Source organism: Babylonia areolata, chromosome 19 (assembly GCF_041734735.1).
Source record: "Babylonia areolata isolate BAREFJ2019XMU chromosome 19, ASM4173473v1, whole genome shotgun sequence".
Classification (NCBI taxonomy): Eukaryota; Metazoa; Mollusca; class Gastropoda; order Neogastropoda; family Buccinidae; genus Babylonia; species Babylonia areolata.
In genome coordinates this window covers 25753450-25768714 of record NC_134894.1, presented here as the reverse complement: position 1 = coordinate 25768714, position 15265 = coordinate 25753450, and the positions used below count along the sequence as shown (strand labels likewise).

General features: G+C 39.0%; 1 protein-coding gene across 1 annotated transcript in view; it reads right to left on the bottom strand.

The window, feature by feature from the left end:
* Positions 1-12272, bottom strand: part of LOC143294132 (uncharacterized) — a 67108-nt gene extending 54836 nt beyond the window's left edge. Inside the window, exons 1-6 of the mRNA XM_076605561.1 lie at positions 12249-12272; positions 9283-9375; positions 7183-7419; positions 6087-6798; positions 4775-5839; positions 2507-4490 (exon numbers count right to left, since the gene is read on the bottom strand). Coding sequence (XP_076461676.1) covers positions 2507-4490; positions 4775-5839; positions 6087-6798; positions 7183-7419; positions 9283-9375; positions 12249-12272 — 4115 coding nt within the window. The remainder of the gene's footprint in view (positions 1-2506; positions 4491-4774; positions 5840-6086; positions 6799-7182; positions 7420-9282; positions 9376-12248) is intronic.
* Positions 12273-15265: the final 2993 nt, after the last annotated feature.

The window sequence follows — 15265 nt, the reverse complement described above, 5'->3', positions numbered from 1 at the left end:
TATTATTATTGTTTTTTGTTGTTTATTTTTGGTAAGCGTGACTTCGGTTAGATGTAAGTAATGGTTGCTTGTGTTGCAGCAAGTTGTGGACTTTATTCAGAGTGGTAAATGTGTTGGGACACTGAATATCAATCACCACAGTGATGGTTTTCATTTTGGCTACTTCTTATTCATAAATATGAATTAAATATGTAATATAGTTTCTGCCATCAACTTAGTTTTGGGATTTAAAATCTTGAACATGAGTTAGCCATTTAAAAAAAAAACTAAACAATTTGTGTGTGACTGTGTCGTATAATATTGATCTTGTAGAAAAAACAAAACAGGGGTGTGGGGGGGGGGGGGGGGGGAGGATTTTTTTTTTTTTTTTTTTGTGTGTGCATGAATAGTCGTATGCATGCACATGTAAGTACATGCGTCAAATTGGCCTTTCCATTAATCTATCGATGGAGTAAACCAATCAAACCTGAACATTGACATAATTATACATAATACACAAATTGTACATAACAGGCATAGAAAACCAACAACAAACAAACAAACAAAAAATGCCAGCAGGCAACTCGTATATCCTAGGTCCAAATTTGAATACAGCTTTGCAAGAATGCACAATTATGAAGTCTAGAAAAATAAATAATCATAGCTATCTTGAAAAAATGGATGGGAATGAAATAGCATGGCTGAAGTAATAAATGACAGAAAAGGAAAAGTGATATATAAAATAATAAATTTTCAGGAGAGGGTTTCCAGAGGGTGGGCATAGTATTATGGAAAGAGTCCCTGACATCCCCACAGGGGCACACAAACAGCACCTTCAACAAACCAAACATCAACTGATCAAGCAACAGAGGCTTATGATGTTGTATTGTGTTTATTTAGATCAAAAGCATACAGGTTTTCTCATAGAAGATTCTGTTGTTCCTGTCCTGGCTGATGTCCATTTCCTGAAACAGAAGGATGACGAATTGTCAGTCATAAGAGATAAATATGCAAAGGCATGTGTTTGAAACTGAATTTTGTCGGGCTTCTACCATACAACCTTTTCAGCAAGGGAAACCCTAAAATGTGTGCATCATGCCAGCTGGTATAGTTTGTGGAACAAATACCCACAACCTGTCCAGCATGGGAGGCCCTACCAGGCATGTGACACATCAACTGACATAGCTTGACAGGTCACTGAAGCACTCAAGCTACCCCACCACGACAAGGTATCAGTTCCATGGGGTAGTAACATATCAAGTTTATTCATGTATTCATTTGTCAGAATGTCATATACAAACAAATGTGAAGCTCACTTTGTAAAACACAATATATTAGCACTAATGTTTACTGAATAGTTTGCAATTTAAAGAAAAAAATGTAAAACAATGGATTCTGTTTAAGCATTTAAATCTGGTCTTCTTCTTATGCTACAATTTTTATTGACATTTCACTGTCTCTGCTGATTAACCATAATTCCATGCCTACAACACCAGTACAAGGCAGTATACCACAAACCCTCTTCAAATGAGAATGGACCATCTCACGAGAAAGAGCTATAGATCTACATCGTATACATGAAGCAAGTTTTTTCAACAATCCCAAATTTCCTGATCAAGGCATCTATTTAAGAAAAAGTGCATGCCAACACAGCAACGCACTGTTTTGTGCAAACAACATGCACAAGTGTCCAAAGCTTCTGCTGTGGCTGCATGTGATCAAATGTCAATTAATATGCGATTGTAAACTTCTACTTGTTATGTATCTGATCTATCAACCTGTTTGATGGCAGATACTTGAAGCTGAACTGGACACTTAAAATTTGTAATGATAAAATTTTATGCTGCCAGCCAATGACTGTTGGATTTACCTATTCTACCAAGTATCATAATTAAGTATGCTTTTCCAAACACACACAACAAAAGAACAATTAGTTTCAAGCCCAGGTTACTGTAACAGTTTGAATTTCAGGACTGGAAACCTGTGACATATATAAAAGGTAAACATCAATTCATTATACTGCTCACCGCACCCCCTCACCTCTCTGAAAAAAAAGATACACTGACAATGATATGTTAAAAAGCATGTATCATTTGTTAACATTTCAGAATCTTAAAATGAATCATTGTATGTCAATCTCAAGTGAAAAATTTAATCCCCCCCCACCCCCACCCAAAAAAAGACAAAAAGGAATGAGTACCTTTTATGTTTCATCCCTATTATATTATGATAAGAATAAAACAGAAATATTTCATACATATCTATACCTATCCAACTATCTTTCTCAATAATTCTACAACAGATGAGAAATCTGATGATGATACACAGACACAGAGAGCGTGTCATACTCATAAGCAAGAGTAATGACATCAAATATATTAAGAGATAAAAGGCTGACCACCAGACCACACACACAAGGACCATCATTACTTAAAAGGAAGGTTCCCAGGCCTTAAAAAAAAGAAAAAAAGTCCCATCCTGATTTCAATATAGATACACTATCCAACATGGCTTATGATCGGAGTACCACGACTCCAGTACACCAGCTGGAGTTGGCTCAGGCACATTTGTGAGAACCAGATCCAGTGTCGAGTCATAGTCTGTGGTGGGATCTTTGATCAGCTGTCGCAGACTGAACTGTTCACAGAACTCTTGAAGAGGTCTAGGCAGTCCACGGGAAGCATCACTGTTGAAGTCTCCTCCAATGATAACATGAGTGTGACTTGTGAGCTCCTGCTGAATAACTGCTCTGAGTTCTGCACACAAAACTGTGATGCTGACATGTGGAGGACAGTAGATCCCAACAACAACCAGTCCTCTAACGCTGGTACTGGCATCAACCACAGTAATTTCAATGCCACTGCTGCACTTCTGGCTAGCACTGCTACTGAATGGCAGACTGTGATCTCTGGTGTAAACAAGTGTACCAGCATGTGAACGACAGCCTTTCACTGAAGCTGTGTTTCTGGCAACCACAGTAAAATCTGCAATCTTGTAGTGTTCCGGGTCATCCTGTTCATGCTCCCATGTTTCAAAAATAAACATGAGGCTTGCTTGTAGCAAGTTCCTGTCTGCACGAAGATCAGCAATGTGTTTGTGAAGTGATCGGCTGTTGTGAAACACAATCACAAACCCTGTGGTGGAAAACTGCTGAAGATCAGTCAGACAGGGCACAACAGGTTCTTGTCTCAGTCTTTCCATTTCCTGCTTGACTTTTGGTGACACTCTGATCTTCTTTGGATCAAAGTCAAGCAGGTGGAGACCAGCCATAGTTCTGGCTCTGCTGAGAGCCACATACACTAGATGGTGGTGTACTGCTCCCTGAAACGACACTGCCACGTTCTCCAGTGTGGAGCCCTGTGACTTGTGGATGGTGATAGCAGAGCAAGCTGTCAAAGGGAACTGTCTACGCAGAACTGCAACGTTCTGACGTTTTCCAACACGAAACTGCTTCACACTTTGGAAGACAGGAGTCCACTTTGTGCTGATGTTCTGTGTGTAGAGCTGTTTGTTCTGTTCACGGGTCTTTTTCCCGACACCTTCATCATCAAACTCTACCCACAGAACAGACACATGTTCTGGACCCTCACTGCCTGTGTGTCCAACTTGGTGCAGTGTGCCAGAAGCTCCATTTACCAGACCATCTCCAATGTCGATGTTGTGAACCAACATGTACCTGGCACCCACCTTCACAGTCAGCAGTAATGGTAGACTCTGTGTCTGCTGCACAGTCATATCACGAGCCTTCTGAAGTAGCTCGGCTTTCAATGCTGCACTGACTTCCCCCATCATGCTGTCTCTGGCTTTCAGATGGCTTTCAGGTGACTGCAGGCGGTCAAGACTTTTGATGTTGTGTTCACTGACAAGTCGACAGCTGATAAATAAGTGCAGCATGTTGTGTGGCACACCAGACTTGATGCAAGATTTAATCATCTCTTCATCATCTCTGGTATGGTGTCCCTCTCTGATTCTATTGAGGATGTCAGCAAAGATCTTGTCATCCTTCTGTCGCATCACCTCTGTCAGCTCAAATAATCTGAACAGATCCTGCCACAGTACAGGAGCCAGTCCTTCATACGGCCCTTCACTTGGCTGGAAGACCCAGCGGTCCATGACTGGTCTGAGCTGATAGAGATCACCAACAGCAAGGACGCTGACACCACCAAACGGCTTGTCACATCCCATCACCTCCCGCAGACGCTGATCAACAAAGGCCAGCATGTTGGCACCAACCATAGATATTTCGTCAATGATTAGCACTCGCAGTTCTGCCAGAGATGAACGAAGAGTGTTCAAACGACCAGCATCAAGTTTGACATAGTTGCTCAAACTCTGATTTGCAGGCAAACAGAAAGCTGTATGCAGGGTGATGCCTTTGATGTTATAGGCAGCCTTTCCTGTTGGGGCAGTAAGACGCACCCGCAGACAGTCAGGTTTGTCACCAGGACGAGAGCTCAGATAACGAATGAGAGCTTGGTAGATGGCAAGGATACAGCGACTCTTGCCAACACCTGCTCCTCCAGACAGAAAACAGTAGAAAGGATCACAGGTAGACAGATTTCCACTACACTTGGTTTTCACCAGTGAAGGATATGATAGAAGAAATCTTTCTGTCTGCTGTTTAGTCCATTTACAAGTGCAGAGAAATCTGCATCAGATAGTCTGTCTGTCAGAGTTTCTGAGGTCAAGTTGGAAGTTGACCTGCAATCCATGTCAAGCCCAATATCATACAGTTTATGCTGCTCGCATTTTGGCTGGAAGGCAGCATTGATGGCACTGTCAGTGTTATATTGACCATCTCGATTCTCCATGTCCTGTGCTTGAGGTGCTACCTCATCCCAGGCCTCTTCATCCACACCCTCCTTCTGTACCTGATCCACAGCACGATCTACTGCTGCAGCAATAGGCTCAAAGCACTTCTCCATGTCACTGACCACTTCCTTCAGGAGTTCATACCTTTCACAGTATGACTCACACTGTCCAATGATGTCCTTCTGCTCATCACGCCATGGGAGATACAGCATGAGCTTTTCCCTGAAGTGGTTTTCTGCTTCACTCTCACGCGAAAAGCGAACACAGCGGAGAATTTTCGATTTTGTACGGCGGCAAAGAACCCGCCCATCAGGTAATCTGTATTCATCACCAGATGATGCGTCAGCATTCCAGATGTCGTCAGTGACATCTTCTTCATAGTCATTTTCAGGAAGAAAGTCACCTGGCCTCTCAGGCTTCTTGTGGTATGGTGGTTTCTTTTTGACATCATACCATGCAGCAAATTCTGCCAAGCAGAGATGTTCCAACTTCTCTGGTCGCTCAGCATACCTGTCAATGAGACTAGAAAATGTGACATCAGTATCATCATCTTCCAATGTCTCAAGCAAGGCTGTGTTCTTCAGAATGCCAACTCTCTGACTGGGAGGTGACGTGTTGACAAACACCACATCCCTGGTGGAACGGCACATTGGCAACTGAAGTAACAGGTAGACAGCTTCCTGAGCAGACACTTCACAATGATTTAGAAACTTGTTGGCTATGTGTCTGACCTGTTCTCTGACACTGTGGTTCCCATGTTTGGCTTCATCTGCAGCATCCCTTAGCATGTCACTCATTCCACGCTGACTCTTGCTGATGTATGTCACAATGTAGACAGCGCAGGCATATTCATCAAGTATGAATTGTACATCAGTGTTTGCCATCCACACCTGGGATATAGCATCATTTCTGCTGTTCATGCGGCTTTCAGATGGTGTTCGCTGCAGGAAGACTTTTGTTCTGTCAAGGTCAGAACGAATGGCCAAAACATACTGATTTTCATCCAGACCAACCCTTGTCAAGAAATCTTCAAAAGAGATATCATCACCTGGTTTCAGATCGTTCAATTTGCTCCTGATGGTACCAAGATGTTCTCTGGCACATGGGTTCTCACCTTCTTCTGATTCAGTGAGTGGATGCAGCAGCATCGTCCTGGACATCGGAAGGAGAGGAAAGCCATATCTGCAGATCTTTTTTTCCACCTTTTTTGCATGATTTAGAATGTTTATGTTCATGCAAGTCAGACACTTCTTTCAACTCTCCAACATCATGCCGCTGACAAGTCAAATACTTACCTATGAAATCCTCCATGTCTGTGTCAGTGTCCTTGTCTGCCTCTGGAGCCCCTTCTACCCAAAGGAGGCAGTGGATATGTGGGGAACCTCTCTGCTGGAACTCCACACGGAAAAAGTAATCAGTTACTTTTCCGAGGGGCTGCAGATCACTCAGGATGACTGTTCGAAACAGGACCTGTACCCGGTGGTGAAAGTGCCGGGCACATGTCACAGGATCTTTCTGGATCAGTTTTGACCTTTCCTGCCAGGTCAACTTCTGGAGCTCATCATCAGTGATGTCTTCATTGTGCTCCATGCGGTAAAGAACACGCAGGAGATCAAACCATCTGGTTTCTGCTGCAGAAAATGTGGCAAAAAATGTAGGTTTGCCAAGCTGTCTGATCATGGCAAACAGATCTTTCTGGCGGGCTTGCCAGTATGGGGGAGAGGACCGCAGAGTCTTCAGAACACGGTACCCTTCATCATGATGCAACAGATCTTCAACTGCACCCTCTTTCTTCAGCTGACCTGCAGTGTAAGCTTTCTTTGACCCCTTCACTTTTCTAAGTGCTGTTGTTGCTAGATCACGGATCTGAAGCATCTGCAGTTTTTTCAGTTTAAAGAAAATGTTGGCAATAGAATGAGCAGCACGTCTGTCAGCATTTCGAAGTTCTGCTTTACAGATTTTGCTGTATGTGAGGGGTTTGAAGCGATCGCTGTTGTCCATTCGTCGCTCCCCACAGAAAATACCTGGAAATGACTTTTCCTCACAATCTTTATCAAAGAACACACCAAGAGGGTGCTTACCTTCACCTGGTGCGATAATAAATGCCTGCTGACCATCTGCTGAAAAGTCATTTGGATGGAGAAGGGTGTCCCTACAACCCACACCCAGTTCAGCCTCTTGAGTGATTTCAACCCAGTCTCTGTCATCATCTTCCCCTTCATCTGCTTTCTTCTCACAAGATGGCATACTGTCTACAGGTATTTCCTGACAGACATCTGCAACCTCTCTTCCTTGAGCACCAGCTTGGCCTTTAGATGACTGGCTCAAGTATTTCTCCTCAGTCTGATCTTCTGACTGATGGCAACTACCCTGTACTGCCTGATCACTTACCTGTCTTTCACTGAAAGTTTCAGCTGTGGCTTCACACTTCTCAGTGTCCACCTCTTTCAGACTACTTTCAGGTATGCCATTGTCATGATGTTCCAAGTTTTTATCGGCCTCATTGATTGTAAATTCGACCTCATCAACACCTTCCCACTCTGGCCTGTACCATGAAGGATCAAGGCTGATGCCCTCTTCCTTGTACAGGTCACTGTTCTCAATCAGCCACTGGGCAGCTGCGAAGATCTTTTGGGGCCGGACGTTTTCAAATTGGTATGATGTTTTGTAGCACCTGCGCCTTTTCAATTTCAAGGCTATTGTTTCTGTGTCTGCAAATCGTCTTGGCAATGATGACACTGTAGCAGGCACATCAACAGGCACATTGACAACATTTCCTTTCATACCATACTGGTGATCACGGCCCAACTCACGCAGCTGCATAAAAGGAATGCGTGGTGATATACACCTTTCCTCCAGTGCTGTGAGTCCTATGAGTTGAAGAGGGATGGTGGGGAATTCAAGGCCATTGCAAGCAGCTAACTGTGGAAGAACAGATTTGTTCAATCCTCGCTTGCAAGTGTCACAAATCCACTCTGTGTCCTGAAAGCTTTTCACTCCCCGCAAAACCTGCTTGATTAAACCTCCCTGAATATTTTTCTTCTGAAGAGACTGAAATGATGGAACAACACTCATTGAATGTTTATAAAACAAACCATTACAACATGTACAAACAAAAACAGGCCCATGACTTACACTCAACTGAAATGACTTTTTTACACTTTCAAGATCATTTTTTGATTTGCATCCCAAATGAAAACATTTCTTGTTCAACTGTTTGATGAGTCTTCGTCTTTGTGTGCATGTCTTGCTCCAAAAGGACTCTTTCTGTTTGAACTGTGGACATGCTCTTTTTTGAGCTTTTCGTTTTCTCTCTCTGTCAGTCTCTGTCTGTCTGTAATCGTCATTGCCCCTCTTCTTTGTCTTATATTGTCTGTTTTGAACAGCTTCTTTTCCCCTGTACTCTACATTCCCTCTCCTTACTGACATTTTTTCTCTGTTTCTGACAGCTTCTGTTTCTCTGTATTTCACATCCTTTCTCCTATTCCCCATTTGTTCTTTATTTCTAACAGCTTCATTCTGTCTGTACTTTATATTCTGTCTCTTCCACATCATACCTATCCTGTTCCTATATGCCTCTTTCTGTCTGTATTCTACATCTCTTCGCTTCTTTGCCATCCCTTCTTTGTTCTTACCCATCTCTTTTTCTCTGTATTCTACATCTCTTCGCTTCTTTGCCATCCCTTCTTTGTTCTTACCCATCTCTTTTTCTCTGTATTCTATATTCTTTCTCTTCCTTGCCTTTCCTTCCTTGTTCCAAAGTGCCTCCTTTTGTCTGTATTTTGCATTCTCTCGCATCCTCACCATTGCTTCCCTGTTCCTGCACGACTCTTTTGCTCTGTATTCTGCACCCTCTCTTGTCCTCATCTTTCTTTCCCTATTCCTGACTGCCTCCTTCTCACTGTACTGTGCACTCAACCTTGTCAACTTCATCCTCTTTTGATTTTGGGATGCCTCCGTTTCCTTCCATTCCTGACTCTGTCTCTTCTTTGCCTTGTCTTCCCTGTCTCTCACTGCTTCCTTCTGTCTGTATTCCTGGCAGTCTCTCTTCCTTGCCATTTGCTGTTTATTTTGTACTGTCTCTTTCTGTCTGTGTTCAAACACCTTTCTGATTTTTGCCTTTCTCTCTCTGTCTCTTCGTCTTTCTTCCTTCCGATAATGCCCTTTTCGCAATTTTGACATCTGAACCCTTCTGATCAGCAGGCTGAATGACTGATGAGATTTCACATCCATCTGTTGGGGAACTTCAGATGACAGCAGAGTCTCATTTGGTTCAGTTGGTACTGAGCTGTGATGCTTGCATGGGGACTGTGATCCAGCGGAAAGGCAGTGAACATCAAGCACCACTTCATAGTGATTGTTGTTCTGGTGATTGATGTAAATGCACTGCCCTATTTCTGCTTGTGGAGAAACCAAGTTGGAATCATGTGTGTGCCAGGCACCCTGTCCACCAATGATATGATAAACACATATTTTTGTGTTGAGCATCACAGCTGCAGTGAAAATCTCCACTTCAGAGGCCCAAACACCACACCTCATCATGCGAGACCTCTCCAAATAAGCCTCTGCTGTCAGCCCCTGTTCCTGCAACAAAAACTGTTCCAGCCTAACCCTGTATGGTGAACTGACCAAAAAGTTACACACAGCTGATCGAAGCGGCTGATGAAAGGTCTCACACCCACAGACTGCCAGGCTCAAACAGCGGAAAAAACAGTTTCCATCCCCCCTTATACTGATGATCTGTTTGGGTGCTCCTGCCTCAACTTTGGATTCTACAGAGGGAAGGCTGCATTTGAAAACCAAATGTAACTGCTCACATTTCTGTACCTGCCATTCAGTCTGCACAGGGGTGAATGCAATGTTGTGTTGCTCAATAGAAGTAACAGGTGATGTCTGCAAGCATGAACATTTGTGTAACTGAAACCGTTGAAATGTTGAAAAAACTTTACCACAAAACCTACAATAGGGGCATTTGTGTTTAACTAGAGTGGTTGTGCTTTTAAACACCTTTTGACAAACCTCACACTGAATGCACTTTTCACAATCCATTTTAACAGGAGAATGTATGTTGTCTGACAACATGCAGATTCAAAGTATAGATGCAATTCAGCAACACTTCCTAAAACAAAGAGTAAAAGTAAAGAGAAAAAACAATAACTGGATATGAAAACTGTTTCACACTGTATACAGTTTAATGTACAAATGAATACTTTTATTGTTTTAAAAACTGCTAATCCTATAGCTACTCACATAAGCTGATTCCAAAAAGTTGCTGTCTTCAGTACCTGTCAAATAAAATTTAATATACTGATGGTTTGGCCTCGTCAGTCTGAATTAGATGCTCCAGCCGCATAAACCACACAACCTGATTCATTCATTGTAAAAAGTTACCTTTAGTTAGTATTACCATAATTTTCAGACCAGGTAATAAAGAACCATCCACCTTACAACTGTCCATAACCTGTGGAGAAATTCAATGCCAGAATAGGTGATTTTCCTGTTCCTAACACACAAACTGAAAGTGAACACCTATTTACCACGTTAGTTTTTCTTTTAAATGGTGAAGACTTTTTATTGAAGAAGCTGTAACAACACAGTTGTTAGGCAACTCAATGATTCAACAAAGAAAAGAGATATTCCAGTTTCCACTAAATAAATACTGTACAACAGTGCAACAAATATTCAGAAGCGTTAAAGGAATCACCTGGACCAGTCTTGTTCAGTTTTATTTAGTTGGCGAGAAACTTTAGATGAAACTGTCCATGTTGTGAAAAAAAAAGAAGAAAAATCAAACCAATATGAGTAATATACAAGATCACCCATCTTTTTCTACATGATGAAAATAGATAAGGGGAAACAGGATCAAGATGCTAAACAGCAGTCATCAAGAGTAATCTACCTGACTTGGCTGCTTGGCACTTCATAAAAGAGATAACATCACAGTGTAAAGTTGTGAGCAAATTACCTTTCAGACACATTAAGCTGATAAATATTAAAATCTTACTGACTGTCTTGCATGTTCATCTTATGTGGTTTATTCACTCATTTCATTACATATTTGGGTCAGACTGATATCACATCTGCTAAAAAGTGCTTTAAAAACAGTTCAGCTGTTTAGTTATTGTCATGATGTTCAGCAGGTCATGTGGCAACTGTTTCCTGTTTTTGTTTTGTTCTGTGTAATGACTTGTTTCTATTTATCTGTAATGTAGTTACTGGAATTATCCAAAACAACCACATACTTATATTTTGCATTTTACTTTAGGATATTGTAAAAAAAAAAAAAATTGCTGTGGAATGGTAGTGAAGTGATGAAAGGAAAAATTCTAAATTTGCATTTTATCTGTTGTGAACTTTTTAGTTTTCACTAATTTCAGCTGCAAATATTTTTAATAATCTGCAAAAACCTGTTTAAATTTACAAATTCCAGCTAATTTTTTGTTGCTCTTGAAAATATGGTATCTTTTACCCTAACTTGCATGTTTGCAACATTTTGGGGACTAATTCTACAACACAAATGTTATTTGTTGTTCTGGTTTTTCTGGCTTTCTTCCCTTTCAATATATTATGTTGATTGCATCTATGAGAAGTTTGCATGGTTATTGATGCATACTTTTTTTTATAGACAAAACAATGTTGACACTTACCTCCTCCTCTTCTGTTTACAGCTTTTGAAAGACAGGGAAAGATAAGTTGTGAAGTTCTCAACTTCATGTAAATGTTAAAAAAAAAATGTTATCTCTTGTTTAAAATAAGTTTCTTTTATGTTTGTTGTTGTTGTTCACTTGTTTGTTGTTGTTGTTGTTCACTTGTTGCTGTTGTTGTTGCCTTCAGAGAAGTAGTTTAAATGCTTTAAATTTTAAGTTACTGTCATTCAATAGTCAGTTTAACTGAAACATGTCATAGTGTGAATGTTATGAACAGTGTATAAAACTTAACATAAAAAAAGCAAATGTAAACATGATGTTCGCAACAAAGTGGTATATTAATATATGTTGAATGCATGAAGCAATAAAACAGATCTCTTAAAAGCTAAATAATCAAGTTATAATTTCAAAGAGCATGTCACAAAAACTGGATACCAAATCAGATTTTGGACCATAAGATTTAAGACAAATAATAACAGAATGTTAAAACTGAAAGCCTGAAAATTTGAAATGCTCACATTAGGAAGTGATTACACTGTTTACAAATTAAAGAAAATAAAAATCCACTTACCAAACAATTGCAAGTAATCATGCGAATCTGATTCATACACACTCTCAGACTCTGCCGGTCTCTGCAGCATACGATGATAAGCAGCAGCTGAAATGAACATGTTCAGAATAATTATGTTTGTAAATTGTGAATATATTAATAGTAGGTCAGATCATATTTATAACCTATTTTGACTGTATTCCGTTTGTGATTTCACATCCTTTATTTTAATGTATGATCTTAATAAAAGTAAAACTTACTTTCTCACACAGAACTTCTGCCATTCTAAGTTTTCACATTATCATAGTATCTAAATATTTATCAACGAATCTGATTTGTTGTTGTTGTTGTTCACTTGTTGCTGTTGTTGTTGCCTTCAGAGAAGTAGTTTAAATGCTTTAAATTTAAGTTACTGTCATTCAACAGTCAGTTTAACTGAAACATGTCATAGTGTGAATGTTATGAACAGTGTATAAAACTTAACATAAAAAAAGCAAATGTAAACATGATGTTCGCAACAAAGTGGTATATTAATATATGTTGAATGCATGAAGCAATAAAACAGATCTCTTAAAAGCTAAAAAATCAAGTTATAATTTCAAAGAGCATGTCACAAAAACTGGATACCAAATCAGATTTTGGACCATAAGATTTAAGACAAATAATAACAGAATGTTAAAACTGAAAGCCTGAAAATTTGAAATGCTCACATTAGGAAGTGATTACACTGTTTACAAATTAAAGAAAATAAAAATCCACTTACCAAACAATTGCAAGTAATCATGCGAATCTGATTCATACACACTCTCAGACTCTGCCGGTCTCTGCAGCATACGATGATAAGCAGCAGCTGAAATGAACATGTTCAGAATAATTATGTTTGTAAATTGTGAATATATTAATAGTAGGTCAGATCATATTTATAACCTATTTTGACTGTATTCCGTTTGTGATTTCACATCCTTTATTTTAATGTATGATCTTAACAAAAGTAAAACTTACTTTCTCACACAGAACTTCTGCCATTCTAAGTTTTCACATTATCATAGTATCTAAATATTTATCAACGAATCTGAAAAAAATATAAGGAAAACAACAACAACAAAACACCAGAAACTTTATGCTGGTTAAAAGACTATTCTTAAGTGGTCTGCCTGTCATCATCTGCTTGAGATAAAAACTAAAAAAACATAAACATTTGCAACTGTTAATTATAAAGCATAGCTGATGAAATTTTCATGAATGGTATCCTGTGGAACAGGTATAATATACTACATACAACTACAAGTTTACATTAATCAATGAAGAATATCATTCCAATTGTCATTGGCCTAAGACATGTCATGGTCAAGTTCACTGATGATGCAGGTTAGGGGAACATACTGACACCTTTCCAGATGGAGATGACATAGGATTAGTGCCACACAGCAGTGTTCCACCTTTTGCTGCCCTGTGTCTGCTCCAGTGGCAAATATTTTCTCTCTCATTCTTTTGAGATAATGACTAAATGAGACTGCCACATGAAATAATCTATAGAGATAATGACTAAATGAGACTGCCACATGAAATAGTCTATAACTGACTTGAATTTGTACCCTAAAACTCACATATATCTTATTATCTATCTATCTATCTATCTATCTATCTATATATATATATATATATATATATATATATATATATATATATATATATATATATATATATATATCAGTTTGACATGGTAAGTATATGTCCACACCAAACATGGAGTATAATACAAACTCCTCCTATATATCTATTCTATGCAAGAGTATTTTACATGTATATGTGTATATACATGCATGTGTATTTTATATCATATGTATATTTATCAATGTATGTATGAATCTATCTATATAGATATATATCTACATACATGTTACAACTTGTATATTACCTTTCAGTGTTCACAGTGAAAGGGCAAATCTGTCATCAGTCATGAATCCTCAATCCTGTCATATATCCTGTCAATCACAAACACTTTTGAGTTTTGTATATGTAACACATTAGATTAATGTTACATAGTAACATACACACAACAAAATGTGACTAACACACACACATAAAAACGCGATGCATTTTAACATACATGTGCACCTAACACTAACAGCTACCCACAACAGAGTTTTGTCCGCCAGTTTGGCAACCTTGTCTGATCTATAACCGTAACAATTAATAAGAATCTAAATGATGGTAATGATAGTATTTACTAATAACTTTTTTTTTCTCAAAAGTTGTATCACATAACTAAAGTAATAGGCACAAAAAATCCATTTGATCATTGTGGCTGTTGAACTTGTATAAGATAATATGTCAGTCGGTCATGTAAAATGATAATTATACATACATATACATATATGTGTGTGTGTGTGTGTGTGCTAACATGTATGTAAATGTAATATATGTACATTTAACACAATCCAACTCTACACAGTATATTTCACACAATTTTAATATAAACTTTAACTGGGTATTGGAGAGGGACAGGTGGCATAGCATATTTTGTTTGACTAAATATATGTTCTATGTGGAAAGTTGTAATTGGTATGAACTAGGTACACATAAACATATATAAATAAGCAGCAACAGCATTCGACAATCGTAGTCATAACTGACACAAGGCATGCGGCATTGTTGTGGGAGTGAGACGTGTATCTATCTCTATAAAAAATTATATTTCACATTATTATGCAAGAGCTGAATGAGACAAGTGGAGAGAGAGCCAGGTACATGCCGAGACATCAACTGATCATACTATTCATAGCCATGTTTCAACTAAACACTAAACATCAGAAACTGTAGTCATTTGTTGCGTACTGTGCCAGCCATCTAAAGATAAAAGATCTTACCTTTCACAGTGAAAGGGCAAGTCTGTCATGTATCCTGTCATATATCCTGTCAATCACAAACAGTAACAATTTACATTTTAGTATATACGTGAAACTGAAACTGTAAGTGTAATGTAAAACTCTCTCTCTCTCTCTCTATATATATAAATGATAGGGAAGAGGTATCATCATGCATGTCTGTTTATGTATATTTGTGCGTGCCTATGTGTTGTGGGTAGCTGTTAGGTACACATGTTATGTTGAAATGTACGTATCCATTTTGTGTGTGTGTTTGTGTGACGGCGTGTGTGTGTGTGTGTGTGTGTGTGTGTGTGTGTGACTGAATCACATTTTGCTGTGTGTATGTAACACTGATCTAATGTGTTATGCAAATAAAACTAAAGTGTTAAAATTTTAATCATAACATT